A 12,004-nucleotide genomic window follows, 5' to 3' on the forward strand; every position below is an offset into this window, starting at 1 on the left:
GAATGTAAAAATTACTTTTAATAATAAAACTAAAACAAGCTTAACAAGTTTTAAAAAAATTTGTTTGTTTTGTTTTCATTTTTTAATGTTGTTTTATATAATATAATTTTTTTTTCTTTTATAAAATGGAAGAGGTGCATGAGGATGGTTATTATGACAGCGGTGGCATCGATATAGTAAGAATTACTACCTGGATGTGTTTCCACGATAAAACGATTGATGCCTTCATTGTTATGATCAAAACATGATGTATCCAAAAAAAACTGCAAATTGGAATTATTAGGATTTCGTTGCAGAACTTGACCTGGAGATAGGGGAGGGGAATGGTTAAATGATCTGCTTGGTATATGAAGATTAGTTAAAAAATGAGCAGCTGGATGGGAGAACATCCCACAATATTAGGTGAACTTGGACTGTAATCCTTATTTTCGAAACCATGAGCCGATGTAGGAGAGTCTCTATGAAATCTAGGACTATAATCTAAAGCATTTCCAAACTGGGTTGTTTGGCTTGCTAAACCCTGCCCGCTGGGGTTCTGATTTACATCCAGCATGCCATTAACAGCAAAAACATACTGATAATCAATGTCATGCTGCCGTGGTGTTCTTCCTTCCAAAGAACTTGGACTCTCGAGTTCAACTAAGGACACGAGAAATAAGCGCAGTCTTTGAGAACCACCATTCATTTCCAGTTCATGATATTCCTCAATCATGTGATGAAGATCCTCATCAGAACAAACAGATATTAAAGCATCCAGATCCTCACCAGGGAGCTGGTACTTGATAGTATGAGGTTGGCTGCAAATTGCTGCTGTCTTCCTTGCAAGTTCCTCCCAGGTAAGGTTTTTCTTAATGGATATGATCCGTGTCTCTCCCCCTACATATCTAAGCTTCCCATCATTTGGCCTTGGTAATATTCTGCCCCCAAAGCTGCAAAGAAATTTCATTTTACTGGTGAAAGTACCTTCTGTAACTCCCCGGCTATTAGGGTGGTATGATTGAGGGGACTCCACTACACAGAGCGGAGGGACAGCTGGCCCCGGTGTCACTTGATCAAAGTAACTTACATCAGAGAGCTGACCCAATTTTTGTCCATTAGAACCATATTGCCAGTTGTATCTGGCAAAGTGATCGGGATAATCATCTAATTCAGTAGGGCATACTGTTCCTGAAACAAAATTTGGAATATCTGAACCGTATTCGGATTCCTTCCTTCTTAATTCTGGAAGATCCTTGTAATAATCCTGCAGATAATTCTGATTGTAATTAAAAGCTGCTTGCCTTGGTTGGATATGGTCTGCATCCGTTGTCACTTCTATTCTTCTTAGAGCACCAGGATGCCTTAAAAACTCTGCAGAAAATTCCTCACCTGTCTGTACACAAAAATTATTTGCATTCGTATCTGTAGAAGTTCTGTCACTTGACACAATAATTGCTTTTCTCAACAAGTTTAGCAATCTTTGAATTTTTTAGTGTTTGATTTTATTCTTTTTAGTAGAACTCGTATTCTTAGCCACCAGTTGTGAACGGAAAATCCTTTTAGCTACATTGCTCTTACTCTGGTTCATATATTTGTCTTCTCCGAATTAGCATTTGCATACATTTCACATGCAAGTAAAATACATGGCCAAGTATTATCTTGATAGGACTGGTGGAACTTCTCTATATAAGACCACAGTTTAATGGTGAAGTTATGCATTTATAGCTAAGTGTCATTTTCATTCTCTAATAATATATACCACGTAACGGTGCAAACGTTATAAAATGTTATATATCTTTCCACCTTTTTTCCCTTCTCATGGATAATGTTATGGATTGAATTCTCTTCATTAGTGATAGTTATTTGACTATGGCCCACCTAAATAAGAAGTGTTATAAATTATTTTAATTTGAATGACTATAGCTTAAGGAATTGCCCTTATAACATTTATTATCTGACTTACGCCTTACCATGTCATTTTCTATATTGATAACTGTGAGGGTTGTATTGTGTACTAAACAGGTGCATCATGTCTTCATAGATATAGTTTTTGCTGCTGCAAATGCTATACCAGCTACGAGAAGTTACATGGGCTTTCTTCAAGCATTCACTATATCATGCTTATATCAGTGTGCATTTTTACGAAGCTAAACTTTCTGTTTTTCTTAAACTTATGCTAAGCAATATTGTAATATTGATTAAAGTGAGTTCGTGGATCCTGTTGTCGCATCGGCAACTCTTGATTTTGTTGATATCCAATAACTTTAGTTTTGTTGAGTGTATTGCTTTAAAGGATTAAATATACATACATAGTTTAGTTAGTTTTCTATTCGCTTAAGTTCTCGAATAAAGGTTTTTGAGTATCTGATCTTCGGTCAATTAAATACTGGTAAATTTTGGTTTGAGTTGTCCTTGTTCAATTTTCTTGGTTCAATTTATTTTTCTTTGAGGCTTGGATATGATGGGTTGTTAAGTGAGTCACCTCAGGAAACTATAGTGCAAGTATGAATAAAGTTTGTGAAGATTATTCTTTTGAATATTTGTAAAAAGTTTGTGAAGATTATATGCTTTAAATATTTGTATAAAGTTTCCAATAATTTTGTAAAGATTATTCTTTATCAACGAAATAAAAAATTTTAGTTATTATATTTTATCTATTCTTTATTGTATTTTAAAACAAATATTTTCATACACAATATTTTTTGGCTAAAAATCCAAAAGGGATACATACCAAAAGGATCGATTCTTAAAATCCCAGAAATTAATCATCAGCGATGAAATTTTCGTTTCTAATGTTGTTGTAAGGGGTGGATTTGTATATTTTATTTTTACTTTAGCGACAGAATTTCTGTTGCTAATTGCTTTTATCTGTGGAATTATATATTTTATTTTTTAAAATATTACGAAATATAATATTTAGTGACCATGTCGCTAGTATTTTTAGTGACATAATTTTATTTTAAATTTATAAAATTTAATAAAAATGGCAAGAATTTTTAGTGACGAGATTTAGTATATTAGCGACATACTGTCTACCGCTAATAATCCACTTATAACCACGGAAATGTTTTGTGACGCAATACTTTAGCATATGGAGCGGACTGTGGCTACATTTTTTTTCTTCTAGGATGAGTCTTTATATAACTCTGATTAAAATTTCTCTGGTACCATTTGATTTTTCCAAATTTTGTATTCTTCTTAATGTCAATTTTAATTCTAATTAGTATTTTATTAGTTCATTATGGTAGTCTTAATTTCCTAGTTAGTTTAAATGTGTGTTTAAGTACTTGATATTTTTGTGAAAAAATACCGTAAGTAATTGAAATATCTAAAAAATTATATATAAGATTATAAAATATTAAAAATGTAAGAATACTATAGTGATTTAAAAAAAAATACTATTTCACCACAAATTACTTTTTAAGTAACTTTCTAGTTTGAATTTTTGTTGGGTTAAAAGTAGTTTTTGAACGCAAAAATTACTTTTAACAATAATGCTAAAACAAGTTAAACAAGTTCAAAAATAATTTGTTTATTTTCTTTTTTTTTTTACTGTTTTATATAATATATTCTTTTTGTTTTTCTTTTATTATAATTTTAATAGATTATTTTTATTTTCTAATTCAAATATTTTTACCTAATTTGTATCATAAAAATCATTTTATCTATCAATAAATATAATTGTTAATTTAATAATTTAATTCCATTTTATTATGAAGTATTAAATAAATATTATTAATATTTTATGAATTTTTCTCTTTAAACTATACTAAGGCTATTAACTTATATAACTATTATAATATTCATAGTTATTCGGATAATTTCAAATAAAATAATATTTAATTTTTAATAATTTTAAACACATTAACCTTTTGTTTCTAAGATTTAATGATTGTTAATAAAATAAAGTATTCAAAATCATTAATAATATGATTATCTTATAAATAAGATCATCTCGATGATTAAATTACTTTAGTAGTTTTGAAAATGATACTAAATGTTATTTTAAGGTATATTAAAAAATACAAAATTAATATAATAAAAAAATACAAATTATAGTGTAGAATTTTTGGAGTTAAAAGATTGTCACTAGCTGTTTAAAGTATTGATTAAGAAAATAAAAGTTAGTAAAAAATACACATGATATGGTTTTTAATCCAACTTGTAGTGTTTAAAAAATCTCAAAGACAAAAAAAAAAAAAAAATCTCTGAAGTTAAAATACACAATAATCTTTTAATTACTTGAAAATTTTTATGAATCAAATTCATGATACTACAATTTTTGTTAGGAAAATATATAAGAGAAGAGAAATAATATAAAATAATTTTGGCTTTGAGGCGTGAATGACACTTTTTTCAAGGTAATTATGCCTTAAAGATACAACAAAATCTCAAACTTTACAATCAAAAAAAGTGAAAATGGTTATAGTGAAAGATTTATTTATAATGAATGAACAGATATAAACTTTTATTCAAATGATTATGACCTTTTGTATAATCATAACCTTTATAAATAATAATTTATTTATATTCAAATAGTTATGACTATTTGTCATATGATAATTGTTTCTATTCAAACATAATTATTTAAAATATGAATAAAATTAATACAAAAATTAATTTTATTCATCAATAATTAAATCTTTTTATTCAATGTGGGATGCACCGCATTCTAAACTACCAATAATCCTCCACTAGTTTGGAATGTTAGTACTTAATGTTTACCTTTCACACAAATAAATATTATAAATATTATAAATATAAGAAGGTATCTTTCGATTTAAACCTTCAGTTAGTGTATATATCTTAGAATTCTAAAGTGGATGGCATCCGCAGATTAACCTCAACTCCTAGTGTTAGAATTAAAGATATAACACACATAATATTTATTTATTCTTCTGTCAAAGGTTTATAACCGCTTTTAGTACTATTCTGGTCATGTGCTTATTCTATTCATAAATATTTACAAGAGAGACTCCCAATTCTTCTTGTTTAAGTGGCACCACTTCTATGTTTATATAGGTAGAGTTTCCATTATATCTCAATTGCTTTAGACATTTAAAACTCCATTAAGAGTATAAAAACTCATCTTCCTCATGCAATGGATCACACTAGTTTCTAAAATTTGAGTGGATTTTACTAGTGTTTAATAGACACATAACAATAACTTGTTTTTACCCATTAAACTTTGTAATTAGAGATTACTAATTCAAAGTTGAGTTCCCATTATTGGTGTTTAATAGTGAGGGTTTAAATCCATTCTACTTGTAGTATTACTAACCAAATATTTTGGAATTTAATTTTCTTTTATGGTAATTACCTCCACTTGAGATTAAATTTCTAATATAATCACTTCAAGCTAATATGTCCAAAATTTTCATTTTGCATATCATTTATAGCTCCAGACATTGTTGCCTTATTCTATCATTTAAAGAAATTGTTGGTTTTGGTTGTGGCCACAACTCTAAATTTATTAGTTTCAATCATTCTATTTTCATACTTTTATACATTTTTAATACAATTATATTTCTAGAACAATTGGATAAACTCAATGAATAAACCAAATGATTTTAGTCCTTTTAAGATTTTAAGGACCTTTTTATGACTTTAATAAGTGTTTAAATTTATTAGCTTTTATAATTTGCTCATAAAATTAAACTAAAATCTTACAACACTATGGTGACAATTTTTATTTCTTTTGATTCTTATCAAACCCACCATGTGCAAGTATGCATTCTTTTATTAAAGAATATCTCATTCAATTATCAAGATATCATATATACTTAATCAAGTTGTCATTTCATTTATCTTTTCACTATTTGGTGCTTTTTTTTAAGTAGGAGGCCTTCAAATCTACCATTACTGAAAGATAACTAATTGATATCTTAATATTTCAATAAAAGTTTCAAAACTTTTATATTTTAACTCAATATAAGAGTTTACATTAATAAGCAGATTTCAAATATAATCATACTTCTATAGTCTCCTTTTAAGACTTTTATGTTAATTCATAAATATTTATGTGAATTTATTTCATCATGGACTCTATTAATAATTTTTTATTACCATGAAAAAAACCATTTTCATCACCCAAATGGATCAAATAGCATTCTTCTTGCTATTATAAAAGTTTTCAAATTCACAAAATCTTTGAATCACTTATGGCTTCCAAAGTAAATATACTTTAAAATTTTCACTATATAAAACTATAGATGATAAATCATTTGTACAATCCATGAATTTAGATCATATACATAACAAAAAATTACCACAACATGATAAATATTATGGCATCAATTTTGTCTTATGGCTATTATAAGCCAACCATAATAATCCACCTCATACCTATAAATCATAAAGATTTGGATATTAAAGTTATCTCATTTATAATGATGGCTTTTAGTGAAAACCAACTATCTCAAATGTTATCATGAGTTTTCAACACATATATTAATTGCCCAATGGCTAATTCCAAGTTCATGATTATTGAAACCTCTAAACTTTATTATGAAAACTTTATTTTTCCACCATTGTATAGCCTATATATCTTTGTTATTTACCACTTTAAATTGGTCATAACATTTTCGGATATATAATAAATTCATACTTTACTTATAGGACCAATATGCCTATGCATAATAAGAGTCCATAACATATTTAACCCTAATTTCAAATACTTTCACAATTATTTTGTGATCAATATGTTCATATCTAGATCACCATATCAATGCAAGTAATGAAACATGAATCCAAAGAATCATTTTCATAAAATAGTATAAATAATAATTATAATATGAGTTCTACTCATATTTCATGCAAAAATTCATGATGAATTTGCATTGGTTAAATCATTGATTGGCTAATTCCAAGGCTTACAGCTCTTACAAACCAATATTATTATCTAAGCCCATACGCATGGTGTATAACTAGCCACATTCTTACCATTGTCATGAAACTATTGAAAACCTCATAAACTTATTCACTTTTATTTTAACAGCCTACAAAAGGCCATTTTCCAGATACAAGAAGTAAAAATAGCTTCATTATCTTTAACCAATAATGTATTAATTGGATAATAGCATCTATCTCCATAGTTCATATATTTCTTATATGTATATAAAAAAAATTCCATCTTATTCAATTCATTTTCATAATATATGGTAAACTGTACTAATATTCTCCATGCCATCACAAAATGGAATTAAATACATGCATGTATTGGTGCTTTTAGAACATTGAATTTGTATTTTTTTTTAATTTATAAATATGGTTAATCAGACATTGATGAGCATTTATCAAAATGCTAGTAACCGACAAATGCTTCAATATTTTTAATGACATGCCTTTTCTTTTAATCAATATCCCATTTGTGGAAAACAACAATGCTTTTATCTAACCATTGATTAACTCTTTGACAGCTATTTACAATTTTTACTTTGTGATTGTTCACAATAAAAGTTTATTTTGTAAAATCACTTCTAGTGTAATACACCCAGCAGGCAAAATATATGTCACACTGCCTGTATTTTTTATAATAACAATTATTTGGTTTATTATCCATCAATTAATTCATGAAACACCATATCGTAATAATTATTTACATACATCAATTTAATTTTAATTGGTTTTCATGAAAATTGAACACTAGTCAAAATTTGAACCAATAATAAATTTACAAAAAAAAATAAAAATCAACCCTTGATTTATAAACAACTAACAAAGATAGAACTATACAAATAGCTAGACTCAACTTATTATCCCAATTTTGGTGCCATGATTTAAAAATAAAACTAATCTTGCAACTAAATCTTATTTTCTGTATATGTTCTCCACTTATTTCTAATTTTTCATGGTGAATACTTTTACTTATTTTTGATTGTTTTAATAGAACCATGAGACAATTTGCCTATTTCATATATAACCAAGACATGACAATTAAACAATTGGTCATTCCATTAGAACCCAATTTAATTCATTACTTTATAACAAGTGATAATTCTTTTGGTATTAGATCAATTCATGTCTTTCTCTTTTATGTTTTTAGGTTATTTCCTATCCCAATCTTTATAAGCATCAATTTTTCAAATAGATATAATATAATTCATTAAACCCAATTATGGAGCTAATTTTAGTATATGCATAAACTTATGCAATATAATCAATATTTTGCATATTATGTTTTAACTTTACACATTAATGAAATTAATTGTTAACGTATTTATCTCATTCAGTCAATATTTGTACTAGTAATTTTGCAAAAAATAAAATACATACCTCTAATGAAGATCTTTATGAAAATTAATATTTGGGTCCATTGAAACATTAATCCTTTGACGTCTTGAACCTTTTTTAATATTGATCTCCAAATCATGCCAATTTCTTTTCCTTATATCTTCCTCATGCGAAATATAAAATTCTCATTATTGTCTTTTAAATTGTTAGGAAAATATATAAGAGAAGAGAAATAATAGAAAAGAATTTTGACTTTGAGGTGTGAAAAACATTTTCTTAAAGGTAATTATGCCTTTAGGATACAACAAAGCCTCAAACTCTCTAATCAGAAGAAGTGAAAATGGTTATATCGAAAGATTTATTTTTAATGAATGAACAAACATAAACTTCTATTCAGATGGTTATGACCTTCTGTATAATCATGACTTTTATGAATAATAATCTATTTATATTCTAATAGTTATGACTATTTGTCATATGATAATTGTTTCTATTCAAACATAATTATTTAAAATATGAATAAAATTAAGACAAAAATTAATTTTATTCATCAATAATTAAATCTCTCTATCCAATGTGTAATGCACCGCATTCTAAACTACCAATAAATTTTTCTCTCTCTTTTTCTCTCGTTCTATAGTTCAAGGTTAAAAATGAGATATTCATGGTGCATGCATGACAACATGTATGATTAAATAATATAAAGAAAAGAAAACATAATGTTAGCTCAAAGACTTGAAATAAGCCAAGAGGTGGGGTGAATTGGTTGATAATAAAATTTTCAAAAATCAATGCTTAGTAAGCACAAATTCTGCAAAACAATTTATCTAAGCAAATGAACACAATAAATGAGAGTAAACTAACAATCTTAAAAACAAGAGATAAAGATAGAGACTTAGACACCAAGATTTATAGAGGTTCGATCCTTTCTTTAGGTACCTACATCTTCTCCCTTAGCCTTACTTGCTAAAGAGTTCAATCCACTATGTGTTAAAAGTTATAACCTAGCTTCTCAAAGCTTTACACAATCAATGCTACAAACTCTTAAGGGTTATCCTCCCCTTTAAACTTACAATCTCACAATACAAAGTTTCTGAAGTGCTATACAAACTTAAAGAACCTTTCTAAGGTTGGATGTTTGCTAGCTTAAAGTACAACGTAATATTGATAAGAGGATTTAGAGAAAAACTGATACAAGAAGGATTTTTTACACTTTTCTCTCTTTGAACTGGTTTGAATGCTTGAACAAGATGGTTAGTGGAGGTAATAAGTTCTCTTAGCTTTTCATACTCTTAATTTGTAGTGGAAGCCTTCATTTATATGTAGAAAGAAGTAGATAGCCGATGCTTTGCATTTAATACTTTAAATCTATAAAAATCAGATAAAAAAAAGCCATTGGGGCTTTTTGGGTATCAAAAGATCGATCTCTTCATGTAAGGGATCGATTGGCTTAATGATAAGGAAAGCCCATTTCATGCCTTAAAAAGCCTACCCGATCAATTAGGTAATATACCTGATTGATCCCATGCTTAGGTGATTGATCCACTATGTAGGGGATTGATTCTTTTTACTTAGGATTACATTTTGTATAAAAAATAGATCGATCCCTTTAAAGGAAGGATCAATCGAATAAGTTTAAATCCCAACTAATCGATCCTTATAGGGAAGGGATTGATTGGTTCTTGATGAATTTCCAAGAGTTTAGCCACTGGAAGAAAAATAGATTGATCTCTTTCGCCAGGGGATCAATCGGGTAAAGGAAAGGGTCGATCCCTCCTCTTAGAGGATTGATCCTTTCTATCCAAAACATGCCTTAGTCCATTTTGTTTCAAGAATTTGTTATCTTTTAGTTTCTAAATGAATTTTGGCAAGATAAAAGGCTAGAAATATGTTCAATTTGAGATTAAGAAAATTTTATTCAAGTTAGGCAAATTTTTGTTTTGTCAATTCAAAACTTTTAATCAATTCAAAGCTAACAATCTCCCCTTTTTTGATATGACAAAACCAAGTGAAAAATTTGTTTAAAAACATTTTTCCATTTGAAAAATAAGTTCCCCCTGAATTTAAGCATAAAGAAATTTTAAGAGATTTTAAAATAACTAAGAACAAGAACAATGTTAATATCATCAAGTAGGAATTTTTCATACCATCAAGATCATCAATCAAATAAAAAGTTTTTATACCATCAAGATCATTAATCAAATAAAAATTTTTCATACTGTTTTCTCTCTCCTTTTTTGTCATAGCAAAAAGCATGAAGTCAATCAAAGGAAGATGGCAATCAATTTAAGGCCATACCAACTCTATTTGATAATTTAAGTTCATACCAATCTTAATATCAAGCAATATACCAATCATCAAGCAATATTCCAATTTTACAAGCCATATTTCAAAATGATATAGCAAATATCATAATGAAAAAAAAATATATTTCATTAATATAAACATCAAATACCAAAGTTTGATAAGAAAACATAATGCAAAAAGTTTTTAAGGAAAAATTTACAGCATAAAAAAAATGTGGGAAAACATATAAGGAATGGTATTAGGATAGATCATTGAAGGGGAGGTAGAGAATAAGGAAAATGCTACCCCATTTGCTGTTGTGCAAATCAGATGTATTCAATATCAGCTCTAACTTGGCGAACTTGGGAATCTAGCTCAGTTTGAGTCCCTTTCATGTTTTTCAATCGAGAATTCATAATCCCAACCATTGAATGTAGACTGTTTATTTGAAGCATAAGTATTTCTAAAGCTCATTGGATATCAAATAGTGGGGTAGAAGATTCTCCTTGAGGTGCATCAGGAATATATGAGATTTCATGCTCTTCAACCCTCTTTTTGCATAGCCTTAATATTAGTTTTTCTAACCCATAAACCTGTTGCATTTTGAATATAACCCATACTATGCAAGTAGGAGCACCAAGAATGCTAAATGGATCATTAAACATAGTCTCTTTATCTCTTCTAGTATTAATGTTCAATTTCTTCAAAAGATTATTAATTGTAAACCCATAAATTAAGGTATAGTCTTTATTTTGCACTACCCTCATCATATCATTGAAAATAAAATGCACGAGATTGGGTTTTTCCTGATGTTTGATTTTATACATCCATAGTAATATTGTTTCCTAATAGTTGAGTATTGAGTGCCAAAAGGTGCCAATACATGAGTGACAATAAAGTGTAACAACCTATCATGCATTGAAAGTCTAATGGCTTGAATAGAAACAACTCTTAAATTGTCATTTCTAAATATATCTTGAGCTAGTTCCAACATGTCACACCTAGTGTTAGTGTCTCCCTCATCATCTAGCATAAAGACTTCAGCTAATAATTGCTTGCTAACTACAATGTCTTTGCTCATCACATAGGTTCTGAATCTATCAGGATAATATCTATGTGCAGACTTTTAATTTCAATATAAGTAGCATTGCTATAAAACAACTTAACTAGACAAAATTCCATCCATGCACAAGTAGTTCATCCATCAAAATCTTTCAAATGCAAATAAATAAAGGAACTCAATAGATTGTAAGAATTCAAGAGAGATTACCCTTCCATGCTTGACTTTTCTATGAGCAAAGTGTGTTTGATATCTCTTATTAGCATTAAGATTGGCAAAATTTTGATTGAATGAAAGCCTCATTGATGAACTAGAAGCTTTATTTGAAGGATTCCTCATTGTTCTAACCTTTCTTTTAGTTTTTGGAGCCATCAAAACAATGAGATAGTTGAAATAGGTAGGCTTATGTGAAATTGAAGAAGAAATTAGTGATTGTAGATGATAGGT

General features: G+C 28.2%; 1 protein-coding gene across 1 annotated transcript in view; it reads right to left on the bottom strand.

Annotated features, from left to right (window-relative positions):
- Nucleotides 1–219: 219 nt before the first annotated feature.
- The window catches only part of LOC149512518 (RAF-like serine/threonine-protein kinase 20), a 66,076-nt gene continuing 54,291 nt past the window's right edge, over nt 220–12,004 (bottom strand). The window contains exon 3 of the mRNA XM_089751462.1: nt 220–1,434. Within this exon, the coding sequence (XP_089607588.1) occupies nt 359–1,434 (1,076 nt within the window). The 3' untranslated portion in view covers nt 220–358. The remainder of the gene's footprint in view (nt 1,435–12,004) is intronic.

The sequence above is a fragment of the Durio zibethinus genome, chromosome 22, assembly GCF_047325235.1.
Source record: "Durio zibethinus cultivar Kanyao isolate XHJ-2024 chromosome 22, ASM4732523v1, whole genome shotgun sequence".
Classification (NCBI taxonomy): domain Eukaryota; kingdom Viridiplantae; phylum Streptophyta; class Magnoliopsida; order Malvales; family Malvaceae; genus Durio; species Durio zibethinus.